This window comes from Stylophora pistillata, chromosome 12 (genome assembly GCF_964205215.1).
Source record: "Stylophora pistillata chromosome 12, jaStyPist1.2, whole genome shotgun sequence".
Taxonomy (NCBI): domain Eukaryota; kingdom Metazoa; phylum Cnidaria; class Anthozoa; order Scleractinia; family Pocilloporidae; genus Stylophora; species Stylophora pistillata.
The window spans coordinates 8,247,501-8,263,445 of record NC_142530.1 but is presented as its reverse complement, the minus strand read 5'-3'; the positions used below and the strand labels follow the sequence as shown (position 1 = coordinate 8,263,445).

The following is a 15,945-nucleotide window of genomic DNA, read 5'->3' as shown; positions in this document are numbered from 1 at the left end:
ATGTAAAAAAAGAAAATAAAAACAAGAAACAAACAAAAGCAAAACGTTGTACTTACTCAGCGCAAAAATTGTTAATAGGGATATAAAAATTTGAGGGTATACATTTCCAGTTAGCATCGTGACCAACTTAAGTCTAGGTTACAGTCTGTTTTCAAGTATCTTTTGTCGTGGATGATAGAAATGCGTATGCTTCTAAGCAGTTTCCTTCCCAAGGAATTCCAAACGGTTTCTTAAATAGTTCAGAGCGATGCAAATCTCTGGGTCGCCGATTGTCACCGTGCCAACAAAACTCGGCAAAAATTTATTTATAACGGACCAGTCAGAGCGAAGACCCTCATCACCAGGTGTTAACCATTGTCTTGATGAATAAAAAGGTAACATTTTCAACATGAAAACTCCAGACGTTTTAAAGTTTCACAAAGCAGCAAATACTTGTGTGCATGTCGAAATAAGATAACTTTCATTTTGTCATTTTAAACTAAAAAAATTTATTTCAGAAACTGTTTCTCTACACGGAAACTGTGCCATGAAAACTCTTAAATAATTAAAATTTCCCATTTGTTTCTTTCCTTAAATATCCAGTTAATCGCTATTGGTTAACACACACGCCTGACGTCAATTTTCCGTGATCTTTCCTCAGCTTTAGTTTTTTAGATGACTTCTGTTTACTTAGCAATCAGCAACAATGTCTTCAATTTTTTTAAATTCACCCTTCGTCCCGGCAGGCTACTGTTTTCCGGAGTGTAGCATTATTAAAATTAAGGAGGCTCAAAAGGGTTTTTCACAATTAACAGCAAGTGCCAATCAGTAAAAGATATCAGGACTGTCAAACTTATCATCAGGATAATGACTTTACATATGCATAACACTATGTTAGGGCAATCTTTTCAGGGGGTTCGTCAGGCATTATCTGTTGCCATGGCAACAATACAGTAGTGATAAAAGACCCTCTAAAACTCAGTTTTTGAAAAATATCTCAAAAACCAAGTCGGCGACCTAGTTTTTTCTTTTAAATTTCTTTAACATCATCACATTCTCTACCTGTACACGTAATATTAGAAAAAACTATCCAGTAGAACTTGAATTATTTAGGAAAATGCTGTTTTAAATTGTAAAAAAATTTCCACCAGATAATTTTTTTTAAAATTCTCTTGAGGAACGCGTAATGATGAAATTAATTTGTACACAAAAAATCAGGGTAGGTCACCGAACTAATTCTCGAGATATTAGTTCATCAACTTAGCAAGGTTTATTTCCGGTTTTTGCAATTTTAGCTCACACTTTTATATCCGGTCACGCGTTTTAAACGATACCGCTGACTCAAGGGCTCATTTTCGCGAGGATGAGTCCGTGTCCGCGCGATTAATCGACGGATGTCCTCAGCGCGGAAAAAATCGTTCATCCTGAAGATGGTTCTGTCCTCATGTACCGGTTCACAAGAGCCAATGCAAAAGACCAAAGAATACACAATAGCTAACCGATAGCTCCTAAACAAAGAAAGAACAATGGTAATTCCCTTGTGAACCGGTACACCAGGACAGAACCCTGAAGATGGATTCACATTGTTTTGTGATTTTACGCATTTCTTAAAAGTGAGTCATCATTTGAGACTCAGACTGCTTACCTTTACGACAATTGGAAATGAACTCCGGAGAGAAACTCCGGAGAGAATTCGCTAGCGGAATTCGATATATGATGACAAGTTGATTTTGCAGATGGCGCCAATGCCAGTACTCCATATTGAGGCCGTTAATGTTGAATTTCTCGTACAGAGATTGTAGTGTAACATGAGACAAACCAGCATCTGCCAGCTTCTGGACCATGTTTATCGAAAGATGAAGCTTTCCATCGAACGTCTGGATGGTATCTTGTCGCTGTTCCCAGAAGATGGCTTGATCGAAGGCCTCATTCGGCGATGCACATTTACCATTGACCGTATAATTGTTTGTGTGCAATTTGAAGTGGAAGAGTGAAAACAATTTGGAGTGAAAAGAATTTGCTTTGACGCCTTCCAGATTGTCAAGCAGAGCGTCAAACTCAGCGGAAATTAGGGTTTCATATACATCAGAAATTTGTTGGTCGTCACAGATTTCGCTAATTTCTATAATTTTCGAGGTACTAGGGGTATGAACAAGCCTTGGCTTCATTTTTCTTTTTTTTCTCTTTGCCACTGTCATAACCGTGAACCTTCATTATTCCGTTTTAAATGGAAAACAAAACAAATTTTGCAATCCTTTCTTAACAAATGCGAGTTTGCATTTTCGTCCGTTGTCATTTACAGTTTATCAAGGGAAATATCAACAATCTTCCTCACAAGTTTAAGATGAATATTTTATTTTAATTTGACTGTCTGTGGTTGAATTACAATTAAAGTCTCATCTACATTTTTACGATCGCTTGTTTACTGAAAATTATGTTTATTTTTATGGCAACATTTACACTTCTCCATTTTCGTTAATAAAACTGTCAATGTTTACAATCCCAGATCCAACAATGATTTCATTTTCCTTTTCATCTTCCGGTGAGCTGTTTAGGAAAGTTTTCGGTCATTTCATTTTATTAGGAATCAAATTCAATGCGAAACAAATCGTAGCACTCAGAGGTATCCACTTAAATTTTTCGCGGACCAAAGAAGATCTACTCGACGCGACTTTATTGATGGGGTGTCGACTTCACCATCCTCCTTTCGCTCGTTAAATAAAAATTTTTTGACCACTTTCGGCAAGGATCCTGCCATCCGAACATTTTCCTACCTGCTTTCAAGAAGTCAACTTTCCATTTTTATTTCTTAAACAACCCCTTCCGCTGGAAACAATAGAGGTGCCGGCAATTTTGAAACGCTCCTGGCGGCCATGTTTGTTTACAACTCGCCCGCGGATCTGATCGCGCGCGCCATCGCTTATTTCTCTCGCGAGTAATCAGCTTGCGTGTATCTTGGAATCCATTCTCCACGCGGTCAAAAAAACCCTTTCGAGCCTCCTTAACAACTTTGCGTCTGGAACGTGAGGCTTGAGGACATAATTGGCTGGTGAGAGGTAATCTGACGCAAGTATGCTTTAGGGCTTTTGAACCGCTTCTGAGATAGCATCAGTATGAATAATCAAATAAGCAAACAAACAAAATATTAGCAATGACGGAAAGACTTAAACTGCCACATAAAATTCAGAGAGTTCTGACAAGGTCTCACGATCATCTTGATCGAAGACCGTACTGTGGTTATGCGGTTTTTATTGGTTTACCTCTGAACTACCAGTATCGTAGAAGATAACTATCAAGCACGTAACTCAACGATAAAATCAACCGTTGTTATTAACATGAAAAACACTCATCGCCACGAGTTTAATGCCCAGGCGTTTTTATTGTAGATAACCCGGCCCCGCCCTCCGGCCCGGCTCCCCCTCCGGCCCCGCCCCTCCTCTTTGATGCACACACGTCGAGACCATCAGCTAGTTTCCTGGGCATAGCATTTCCATAAATATAATACCTGATGTGTGATAAGAAGAACATACAAATATAAGAATTGACCTAAGCATTACGATTATTTTCGTGCACCATGAATCCAATTCTAATTTTTGGTTGTTAATTTAGTTTCTTCCAATGATATATCTTTCGTTCTGCTACAACTTTACGATTGAAAAAATGCTGAGCAATAATTTCGAATAAGCCATTACTCCATTAAAAGAAAACATGGCGAAAAACAACTGGTTACATTTAAAGTCCAGGCTTTGTCGTAGAATAGTATGGGGCAGGTGCGTAGCGTGGTCATTCTTTCAAGTACGCACAAGTACATATGATCTAGAAAACTAAGTAAACTGAGCGAAAAATATCGTGTTCTTTATTTCTTGTTCTAAATAGTTATGTGAATGCAGGCAAAGAACAAAGCGTCTCGCCCTTATTTTGAGCAAACTTGGCGCAAACACAACATTGTTTTCAAAAATTTCTGGTCACTTAAAGTACGCACGTGCGTATATACGTATAGGACGCTATGCGCCTGTGGGGTTGTAACGAAATCTTTCCAAAACTTCAGTGAAAAACTAAACAATGCTGGTGAGACTTGTTTTACAATTGGATGATTCTCCCACGTCAACCTTAGGCTTTCTCTCATTTTGAAAAAAATCTGTAAAATAATGAAGCAAGAACCAATCAGCAGCAAGTCGTGTTTGCAAAAGGACAGTTTTCTATGCGGCCAGCTATATTGGTTGTGGTATAAATAGGATTTAAGTCACTGTTTTTCTAAACGATAGCTGTGCGATGCAAATTCGAAAGTAAATATAACATCCATCTCTTCTTTTCAGAAACTTATGGTTAAACACTGCATCCATCTGTTTTATTCAGAAACTTATGGTTACACACTACTGGTTAACAATCAGATCAAAAGCCTTCCCCCTGACGTCAATACCGTGGGCCTTCCTTTGCTTTGTTTTTCCTCTGTTTTGTTTTTCAAATTACTACCGATAACTAAGCGCTCACGCAGGACAGCTTAAATTCCCGAGAACTCTCCTGAAATCTTCGCACGACTATAATTTACTAATGCACTACTCTGCTCAATTTCTTTTACATTTTCTTTTCATTGAAGTTTTGATATTGTTTTCTTATAAAGCTCACCACTCAGCACCTGGCACACGAGGCTTGAGGGGAGAATTTGCTATTCAGACATAAACTAAAGATTACTTAATGCTTCCATTACCGGTTTGATGACCTAATACGTAGTATGTAAGGAGGACACGAGAGAAGTTTGTAAACCATTTATAATTACCCGAAGCGAGTAGTTTAAAATTTTATCGAGTGTTCTCCGAACATACTAAGTGAGTTATTACGCCAGTAAATCGATAGAAAGAGCGACTATTGCTTTTGTGAAATAAAGTTTCGATTTGTTTAAAGGTACAATAAACGATTGGTATTTTATCTCACTTATTTTATAAACGCACCTAGATTTTCCAACATGGTTTGAGCATTGCACTAGCATTAATTGATAGACAAATATCGACGACGAAAGAAAGACAATACTTATTTTGAGTCGCGAAAGCTCCACGACAGCGGGAACTGCACACGCATGGTCTCCATATGGCGTGATGATGTTTACGTAAATAGATTAAGAGGCCTCGCTAGCTTGGTAAGTGCTCTCCACGAATATTCTAGATAGGAATATAAATAGTATCTTCTATTACCATTGCCGCTTTTCATTCTTTCAATTAAATGTATCATATCAAAAACTGAAACACAGCGCAAATCCCAGCAAACCTCAGAAAATTGTACTGATTAAAAGTTATTTGAGCCAATTGATTATCCCAAAGGCGCTCTGACATTAGAAATACCATTACGTCAAGAGAAACTTTGTTTGCTCTCCCTTTCAAAGTTTTTATTTTCATCGTAAGTTGTTAGTCAAAACACTTAGTTATCTTGATCATATTGGGTAAGCATTCTGCTTCGAATATTCATCCATCGCAGACCGGAAAGGGAAGTAGTGGCAATCAGTTGTGAAACATCACCCGATCCAATATGGCGGCAAGGACAAATATCCATTTTCCAAATAGGCGATATCTAATTCAGTTTGCTTATTTCAGAGATCATTTGCAATAGTTTGATGAAAAATTTGTTGTAAACTTCTGAGTTAAGATCTTCTTTAAACGCGACCTGTTAATTCGTTATGACCTCATTCTAGCTGAGTCAATACTGGGAAGCACTGAAATGTCCATACTCGTTTTGCTTACAACACAATTTCTCGACGAGTAAAAAAAAAAATAGGCAAGAGAGCCAATTTGAGGGACAACTTCAATCATGATATTCCTCTCTACGGCGGGAGATTAATAAAACTGATACTTATATGTTGGAACAATATTGTCGTTATCATATTCTAACAAATACCGTAGTAAGACCTAACAGTATTTTAATTAACTGGAGGCTAAATGTTGAATACACCAAATGTCGTTATTCGCGACATTATCTAGTACTTCTTAGTTAAGGCGCTTGCGTTTTAGGCATTGGTTTATCATTATAGATAGATAAGAGATATTGCAAGTCTTTTTATGGATCTCGTGATTAGGCCTGAGTTAATCGATTTTGATCCTAGTTGAAAATATTACTTTGTTTTTAGCGAATTATTTATAAAACTAACCTCCGTTAAGTAACCTGACAAGTAACCCGTTCCATGATACTAAAAATTTCCCCCTCTTATCAAATTCTGTTGTTTACATAAGCTTGCATGATATGATATAATTTCCAGACTGAGACAAAATGATTAAAAATTCCCATTCCCTTACTTATTCAGCCTAAGAAAAAACTGAGAGATTTGTAATACAGATACAAAAAGTAACCTGAAGATATCATAATTTGCAAAGCGAAGAAGATTAAGAATTGTTTTTTTACGTAGAGACTGTGAGGGTATATGTCAGGCAGGGCGCTTACTGCTCGTTGAATAGACTTCAGTACTTCATTCAAGTGCTGATATCTTGCAGGGCTGAATAGGCAAATGAATTCAACACCATGGAAGAAAGAACTCTTGGTTTATCGCGATCTGGAAGGATTAAGACATTGTGTTTTTGTGTTGAACAATCCTTAGGTTAGCTTAATTGGCTGGCATCCTGAAGAAGACATTTGGAAAAGGGAGAGGAAAACTCCCTTGCTCCCAGCAGATGGTGAATGAACGGACACCGGAATAAATTTCCCAGGTTGCGGGTTGCCTAATAGAATTCGCACCTAACAAGACCGTGGATATCCAATATCCAGTATTCCACAGGCCGAGGGCTCATACAATATAAATTTTTACATTTTGAAAAGGAAAGAAAAGCTTCCCCCCACCCCCAGTGAGCACAAGAGTTAGTGAACCAAATTTCTTGTTTATTGCTTTTTTAACCAAAGTTTCATCGATGAAAAGCTCCTGATTATTAGAACTAACTCTCTCGGAGTTTTACGTTCGACTTAGCGTCTAAAATTTTACTTTATCATATCCGTGTTTTACTGCAGAGATTGGATTGTCATGCTTGAAGCTAAGTTTCTTGTTGGTCTTCATATTCGGATAGTACCCATGAACCTGTTGAAATAAAAGGAACAAATAGTAATGAAAGACAAATTTTGATAATCAAAAGCACATTATCGAGTCCTTGGGTATACAGTGCATGTACACCCAATTATTCATTATCATAACACAAACTAGTGAATCACATGAAGCGCAAGTGCTGTCAAATTCATTCCATGATTAAGGCATCTGGTTCAGAAAAACATCCAGTTCTGTGAAATGGCATTCTTGTTAATTGGTTGATTTTGTAATTGTTTTCCTCTGTGGTTATGTTCCACAGTGTAAAGACCTTGACCAGCCATAGCTTCAATACAGGTGGACGTATTTTAGAGATATAACTATGTGCCTTTTAAAAACAATTCCTCTTTAAACAAAATATCAAGATTTGCCGAACACCATTTTTTTTTCTTTTCTACAAGTAAACGCCAACGGGAGATTATTGGTAATTTATGGATTTCCGATTTTTACGGCTAAAAAAGGTCTTATTTTGTATATTTTTTTTGTGTGTTGATGTAGCATGCAGTCCAATACTAGGAAGCGTGACACGTCTGACGAAGTGCTTCAAATGAAGCAGTTATGACATAGGAATCTTTTTTCTAGGAAATGAACTTTAGTAATTATCTTTACTGAAGTGGTTACCTTTGTCAATACTCCAGCTTGGATTACAAAACCCACCTGCTATCGATTGTTTCTCTTCGGAAACTATTCACCGTGATATCAAACTGAAACACAATACAGATCTTTTGCAGCCAGACTAATATCAGAGGGAATTGTTCAAAATCGCGCAAAACAAGGAAGTATTTGACATTGCAAAAATAAGATAGTTTTCGTTCCCGGCTGTCGGAAAATGTTCCACTATTCTTTCGAACGATTTCTGAAAATGTCCAAGCCTTGGCTGTTGTTTATTCTTATTCGAATATTCTATGGGTATTTAGCCAGCCATAGATGCGTTAGTTTATATCTATTACGAATGTCTCCTGGATGTGAAGGTCAAATTACTAAACCCAAAATATATATATATCTTATTAGACGTTTTGTTGTGTAGTATTGCTTAGTATTTTTACGGATTGTGCCGTATTTTGACGAGCCCGTAGGGCTCGTCAAAATACAAAAACGAATAAAAATACTTAGCGATACTACACAAAAAAACTTCCAATAAGAGATTTCAAGTTATTATCCAACACGCCAAATTGTTATTTAAGCGCGGATGAATTTCGCGGATATTTCTGGAGTATAAATATCACGTGATATTTGTACTCGTATCGCGCGTTATTTGTCCTCCACAAAGTACAGTTGGATAATAATTGCTGATATTTGATTTAGCTGGACAGAATTTGACAAAAATACCTCAGCATAAGCGAAACTTTCTTGATATCAAAGATTGACACCACAGAGTCGAAACTATATGAAAACAATCCAGTATATTAAAATGAAAATATATGAATAGACCGTGGAAGTGTTGCATATTCCTTAGTTGAAATAGAGCATTTATTTCAAATTAAAATACCCGGTCGAGAAGGGGTTTTCAGTTGAATATCAATAGATAGCGTAGACCTCTGGAACTTTCGCTGACTTAACTAATAAACTTGCCATACTCCACATGATAAAAAAGACAGTTCATAGCTCTCTGGAGATTTGTCTCCCAACCATAATGAAATATTTTTGGGTGAACTAATAAAACTTACCAGTTATATCCTAAAGTAACCCGTTCCATGAGACCAAAATTGTCCGCCCCTTTATCAAATACTGTTTATTACAGACGCTTGCGCGTTATGATTTCTAGCAAGACTGTTACAATATTGTTACCTTATATCATTTATTCATCCCTAACAATGCCGACCTGTCAGTAAAAAAAAAAACAACTCCTGGCATGATAATGAATTAACTTTTTGGAATATCCCATTATTACGTCACGTCCAAAATAGTTAATGTTATTCATATTCTCAGGCGTTCGTTACATCAATCAAAACACTTCTTGAAACTCTTGATTATATCGCGGACGGAGATAAACTCCTTCAACTCTTCTTTAATCTTAGCGTAAAGGAGATGGACTTTAATCGACATGGTATTTCATTGACCGCGAACTCAACATTTTCAAGAATACATGACATAAGAGCTACGTGAGTGTTGAAACTAATAATCAAAACCACTGGTGTCCTGGTGAAAACTCGCTTCTCGAAAGTGCTCATAATGGCCCGGCATTAAAGAGTGACTGTAGTGTAGTGAATTTACCTTTTTCTATTATTATGAGAGTCCTTATAAATTTGGTTGTCTTAGCAGTTCATCCACGATATGCATTATGCTCATTACGATTGTATTCCTGTTTTGGTCATATATCTGATATGAACAATTTTCAAGGGTAAGTTGAAAAATCTGCATCACTTAAGTATTCTGTCGTTATCATGTCTTATGTAATAGAAATTTTTCTATTGCCGCAGTAAAGTAATGACAGCTTACCAGACCTTGAAGGCAAATGACTTCGATTCTGTCGGAAGAGATCAATACATTTTGAAAAGAAAAGGAAAGCTTCACTCCACCGAGCACAAAAATAGGTGATTCACACTTCTTGTAAATGGCCTATTTTTGTAAACCAGATTTTCATAGGAATAGAAAACATAACTATTGAAGAAATGGTCGAATATATGGAAAACAAAGCTATTTTTATGCTTGACTAAGGTCTTAAAGCATTTCTATTTCATAACTACGCATTACTACGGAGAAAGACTTTAAAGATTGAAGTTTCTTATCTTTCTTCGCTTTTTTGACGGTCACTATAAATATGTTGAAATATGAGAGGATCCAAAATTGATAAATTGATCAGCAACATCGCAATTAAGGGTTCCTTATTGTACAATGCATGTATAAGAAAAGTCTTTCACAACAAAGTGAGGGTAACTTGTAAATACGCGATATTCAAAGATACTATTAATTATTTTTCGGGCAACCGTATAACGAGAAACAGTTAAATAACACAATCGCTTGAAACCCTGCATTGAATAAGGCTCAGTTAATCAGGAGTTAGTTTTGGTGCGTTGTTTGTTAAGGGAGGGGGGGGGTGTGGTGGGACTAGTGGGACTAGGAAACCCATCAAAAACCGTTGAGCCCATATGAAATCCTTTGGAGTACAAACTGCATTAAAGTGTGAGGGCAATTAAGTTTATCAAACCCAAACTAAAGCTGTGAGAAGTGAGCACCCTAACAGAGTGCCGCCCCGGCTCATTTGACTACCATTTTGTAGAAGCAGCTGAGAACTGAAAACTTAACTCGTACCTACCTTATGAGAACCATCCGTTCGAGGGGCCTTGGTTCCTTCTGCGTAAAGGATATGGGCGTACTGCCATAGGGAAAAATGGGATGATTAGATGCTTGGACGTATTTTTACGCGATTTGGGGTCCTGTAATCCGGTAATCCTCACGCGGCGCCCCTGTACTCCTCGATGACGGCGCCCTCGTACTCCTCGATGGCGGCGCTTTCGTACTCCTCGAAAGCGGCGTCCTCGATGGCGGCGCCCTCCTACTCCCCCTTGGCGGCGCCCTCTCCAGCGACCGTTTACCCGCTTGGACGTGCGTCGCCCATTCTTTCGCGATTTGGGGTCCGTTGATCTCTTCGTTAAACTTAAAAAAACATTACCCCCTTCGCCTTCGTTATCGTATTTTTCATCATCGATACCAGCTTCTGGTTCGTTTTTAACGAGGTCATCGTCTTCAGCATTCCAATTCAAGTTTCTTTAGATGAGAGAAATACAGTTAATTTACATGTTCAGCTACTAAGAGATCCTAAACAGTTTATAAACTCTTGCAGCTGTCCCATCCTTTTCAACCATTCTACAAACCATCAGTTCATATGAATCCCGAATACTGTCAGGTTCTACCCACGATGAAAGCAATTGATTAAGCCAGTCACCCAGTTCAAAACGCCACCATTTTTTGATGTTGCAGTACTGTGCAAAAGATAATCGAATCCAAATGATGATCGCTAGTTAATCACGATATGTCAACTATATTTGAAGTTTCGGTTGGAATGAAATATCAGCGAAATATCGTAGGACTTCTATAGTTTTAACAGCCGCGATAAATCACCGATATATCCTTTAGCACCTTGCAGACAATCGTTTTCTCTTAGCAAAATATCGTTTAAGTCAAATGATATGTCGCTTCAGCTCAACGATATATCGTTTTAGCCTCCCCGATCTATCTATTACAGACCTATCGCTGCCGCCAAACGACGTCTTGTTTACACTGAGCGATGTTTCGCTTCTGGCCCGATAGATATTGCCAAACATTACATCGGTGAGGCAAAATTGCGCTTTTTGCAGAATTGTCCATTAAACTTGCTTTGCCGAAGGTTGATCAGAGGCATGAGAAGTCATCTCTCATAGAAGCATAGTTTTGAATTTACGGCAGTTTCGCCACGCGTTCGCTACACCGTGGCACTTTCCCTGCACATATGTGAGTTCACTACAACCAAGTTGATTACCACACAAAGTATGACAAATTATAGGGATGATTTCAACACTTTTGTTGACAGATAGAACTAATGCAAAATTACAATAATATGGTACTTAACCTCTAGAGCGTAAACAATGTCTGCATTCTAGACTTCTAGACTGAAACGTAATCTTAAAGAATAATCGAAATTTACACTAACTTGAATATTACCGACGAAACTAATGTGAGATTGTATGCGTTTTAAAAAGCGAAAGCTTAATTTAGTCCATAGATAAAATCATCATATTCAGCAAAGGCAGTCCTTATTGTTGTTTTCGAATGGATCGTGGCTCGTGTTAGTGAACTTCCCTGTTGAAAGTATCAAATCGACTTTGTCACTGTCTCTTTGTTGTAATTTAGACAGGTATTCAGTGAAATTAAACGTTGGTATCGAACCGAGTTTACTGATGTAGCGAACACGATGTTCAAGGTAGTATATCAAATTCGAAAGTTGCTAACTCGAAAAGTAGCGAAACCAGCTGTTTACTATAATGAAAAAAAGAAAAGACAGAGCTTGTGAGAAAATTAAGTACTCCGCAATGGAGCGAGCCTTTCTCTTTGTGCGGTTTATGTAGTTGTCTAATTCTCAAAATGACTGTATGGATTGGAGACAAGCGTGAATTTCCCCATTTAAGTGAACAGTAGTACATACACTATTTATTTTTTTCAATCTAAGATCCTAAGTATGGCTAAGTTGTTCATAAAGTTAAACTATTTTAATTCTCCAGTTATCGAATAGCTTCTCAGAACTCCTTTTTTTTTTTCATTCCGGTTGAAGTCAAATTCGACCGGGACGAAAGGGTTCTGCTCGTTGAAAAATGTTTAAAATCTTTTTTACCACTACTCTTAGTTGGTGGTGATAAAAGATTCGATCTTTTAGAGTGAGTTTTTCTTTAAAATTAAGTACCTTGAAACATCTTCAAATTCCGGGTCAAAGTCATGCGCAGATTCTTTCGAGACTGCTCTGTTCTTCTCATCTCCATGATCAGTAAAGATAAATGCTAAGGCTATAGCAAACGTCGATCCATACATAGCGATAAAGAGAAATCTGCTCATGACGAAGTCCTCCTCTAGCTCGGTCCATGCACTTTGATGCACGGTACATTTTACACCCTTTTATGAGTGATTGATTTTCATATTGCGTGATCGTGTTCAATAAGAATACTTTATCAGAGGAATAAAGAGTTATTTTTATCAATATCGAAATTTGTTATGTAAGTATGACACTTGAGTGTAGCCTGAGGTAACCGACCGCGAAGACATATTAAACCAAATACTGCAGCTGCTTCTGGTGCGAAAAAGATCCAGAAATTACCCAGTAGTCTTTGATGACCCTTCAAGTCCTACAGGTCTGCTTTTAAATTTTGAATCGAGCTTTGAAAGAATGCAAATATTCCGTCAGTGTCATAGAAGACGTTGCTTTTGAACGCACAAAAAAAAGCGACTTAGAAAGTAGGGCAAAGGCAATAGAGCTAGTGCAGCAGAAGCCCTTGGCGATGATTACACTTGGTCTGCGATGAAGAAAATTTTAAGTAAATCTAAATTTGTACAGAGTTGACAAACTTTATAATGAAAGTGAGATGTACGATATTTACGCACTCGTTTGTTTTGAAAATAAGCTCGTGCGTAAATATCGTACCTCAACACTTTCCATGAAGAAATCTATATTTCCTTCATTGACGTATGCATGCGAAGCGTTTTTTCCCTTGTCAGATTCAGTTGTTTATACAAGCTCGCGCATGATCTAATTTTACCGATAGATCTACGTATCTAGATTTTTCATTGTTATTTATAATTTTTGTCTCCTCTGTGTGCCCTTGCGTTCAAAACAGTTCTTGGTACTCTTGATTATGATGCAAAAATATAATTTCTTCACCATTTGTTCATTCTGGTGTTAAGGAAAGCTGTTAGAACACAAAATTTTGTTTAATTAGTCAAACTGTCGAAATTTCTTTAACCGTGTGACACAAAAACGGATGCAAGCGTTTAGACTGAATTTTTCTTGAAATGTTTACTGTGATATTGATATGACGTCGAACTGAAACACAATACAGATCTTTTACAGCCGAATCAATATCGTAGAAAATTCTTCAAAAGCGTACAAAACAGAGAAATATTTCAGACCACAAAATGATACTTGATTACATTCTCTATCGAAATAGTTATGTTATTCATTAGATCACTTTCTACCCACATTCATGGCTTCGCTGGTGTACATTTTGATTGGAATATTTGAGAGGTTTTCAGCCATTTAAAAATGCACTGGTTCAAGTTTGTTGCTAACGTCTTCTGTGAGTCAACATTACTAAACCCAAAATATTTTCTGATATTCGGGCTGAGGATGTTGAGCATAAGCGAAACCTTCTTGATATCAATTGCAAACATTGACGTCACAGAGTTGAAAAGATTTGAAAACAATCCAGTATCAAAATGAAAATATAAGAATCGAAAGTAGAAGTGTTTTGCATTCGTCACTTGAAAAAATAACGTGTTTCTTTCAGATTAAAATGGACCTCTAGAGTGAACCTCTGAGCTTTCGCTGACTTTAATTAATGTACTTGCCGTTTAGGGGCTAAACTAGATACTAGGTTTATTGTATTTATTGAAGGAAAGAGTCGAAAAAGGGAACGAAGAGAGATGAGACCCTCCCCTCCCCCCGTCCCACTGTGCATAAGAGTGTGTAAATCAGATTTTACTTACGTTTTTTGAGCCACGTTTGCTTCAAGGTTGTATTCATCAGTATCACAGATAAGTTCAAAAATAAATACAATGAGACTAACGCCATGATTAAGTGATTTAAAAACGTGTTTCATTCAGTCCCACAGAAATAAAGGCCAATATCTTCGTCATGTCAGTCTTCGAGTCTGGACGATCTTTATAAATCTGATATAATAAAAGAAATAAAATGGAGGTTTGATACCCAGAAGCACTTTCCTTATTGTAGAGTGTAGGATACCTGTCTCAGTTTATGTGCAAAAATATGGATATCCCATTGGTAAGCTTTCTTATTTAATAGCCCTACTGTATTTATATGTGCAAATAATAAAATGGCAAACAATATATCATACCTAGTGTTTGTGTAACCGTTCATGCATAACTGATAAATTGAGGAAAGCTTGGTGTGAAATTTATAATTTGACTTGTTGCTTGTTAGGGAGATTGCAAGAAAAGCTTTTGACCTGATATAAAATCCTTCGGATCACGTTAGAGAAGCGGGATCAAACTGTATCGAAATCAGACTCAGGATAGGATAATCAAACCCAGAAACCTAGACCGGAGTTGTGGTAGATGAGCACCCTCACCAAAGTGCAATCCCTGCTTAAACCAACTTTATAAAAGTTATCTGGAAACAGTCCCTACCTTCCTTATGATTATCAAATGTTCAGTAATTTTCAACCGCGACGGTAATAGCGACGTCTAAACCATGGGCGCACTGCCCGGGGGACTGGACCTGGGAGTCTGAGCCGCGATATTGGATCCGATGATTTCTTCAATACGTTGAAAAAACTATCATTCCCCTCGACATTTTCAGCGTCCTCTTCATCATCGTTGTAAGCTTCTTCTTCTCACTGCATCACGACTATAAAACTGCTGAGCTGAATAACAAAACAAAAAAATAAAGAAGATAAAAGCTATATAATAGAACAATGTGCATGTGTTCTAGGTCAAATATTGAAAAGTTACAATTTCATATTTAACTGCAAAAATTTGATAGTAAACTTAGAACTGCAGTTGCTGTAAGAAATGCAAGAAATATGCACATCAAGTAATAAGTTGACGACAACCAACAACTAAAGAAGACGGAAAGAGGAAAGACAAAACTAAAAGAGCCAGAAATAAAGCTAACATCAAATCTTAAAAGCAAGTCAAATCAAAATCAAATCACAGCTCACAATTGAAAATAAAAATAAAAATAAAAAAAGGATGGCGGTAAAACAGACTTAAAAGAAAAGGGAAAGACAAAGAAATTTTTAGAGAAATGTAAACAATTAGTCTATGAAAGGGAAATGCATTTAAAGTGATTCTATATAGTATTTTACAAGGCTTTGGGTATTACTTATGCATGAATAATTCAGTCTCCCTTGGCAAACTTTTATCTCACAGCACTCGATAGAAGATCAGTAATGAAAGCCTACAGCCTTATACTATATATGGAAGACCCTTTCAGAACCTTAAAAGTTGTTGCTATGGCAACTACTGATAGAAATGCATGGCTTGTTCTTTTTTTACATATCTGACTTCTAGATGGAGTTTCTCGGTTTCTACGTGATAAATTTTCTTTGTTTTTGGGGGAAACAGAGTTAACATCCAAGGAGTTTCAACTGATAAAGCCACAAGAAAATCTGTACATAATATTCGGAGTAATTCGCAATTTTCGTTTTTGACGCGTATTACATTTATGTATGTATAAAATTCGATGATTTTTTGTAAGAGCTAGAAAA

General features: G+C 37.1%; 1 protein-coding gene across 1 annotated transcript; it reads right to left on the bottom strand.

The window, feature by feature from the left end:
* Nucleotides 1–6,820: 6,820 nt before the first annotated feature.
* Nucleotides 6,821–12,614, bottom strand: LOC111340423 (uncharacterized). The gene is made up of 3 exons (XM_088742056.1): nucleotides 12,411–12,614; nucleotides 10,290–10,741; nucleotides 6,821–7,030 (listed from the first exon to the last, which is right to left on the bottom strand). The coding sequence occupies exons 1-2, from the start codon at nucleotides 12,557–12,559 to the stop codon at nucleotides 10,291–10,293; spliced, it is 600 nt and encodes a 199-aa protein (XP_088598182.1). The 5' UTR covers nucleotides 12,560–12,614; the 3' UTR covers nucleotides 6,821–7,030; nucleotide 10,290.
* Nucleotides 12,615–15,945: the final 3,331 nt, after the last annotated feature.

Excerpts from the sequence above, each read along its gene's own strand:
- LOC111340423 (XM_088742056.1), bottom strand. The coding sequence starts at position 12,559 with ATGAGCAGATTTCTCTTTATCGCTATGTATGGATCGACGTTTGCTATA. Across the intron at positions 10,742-12,410 it reads GAATTTGAAGATGTTTCAAG|AAACTTGAATTGGAATGCTG; the intron begins GTACTTAATTTT and ends TCTCATCTAAAG.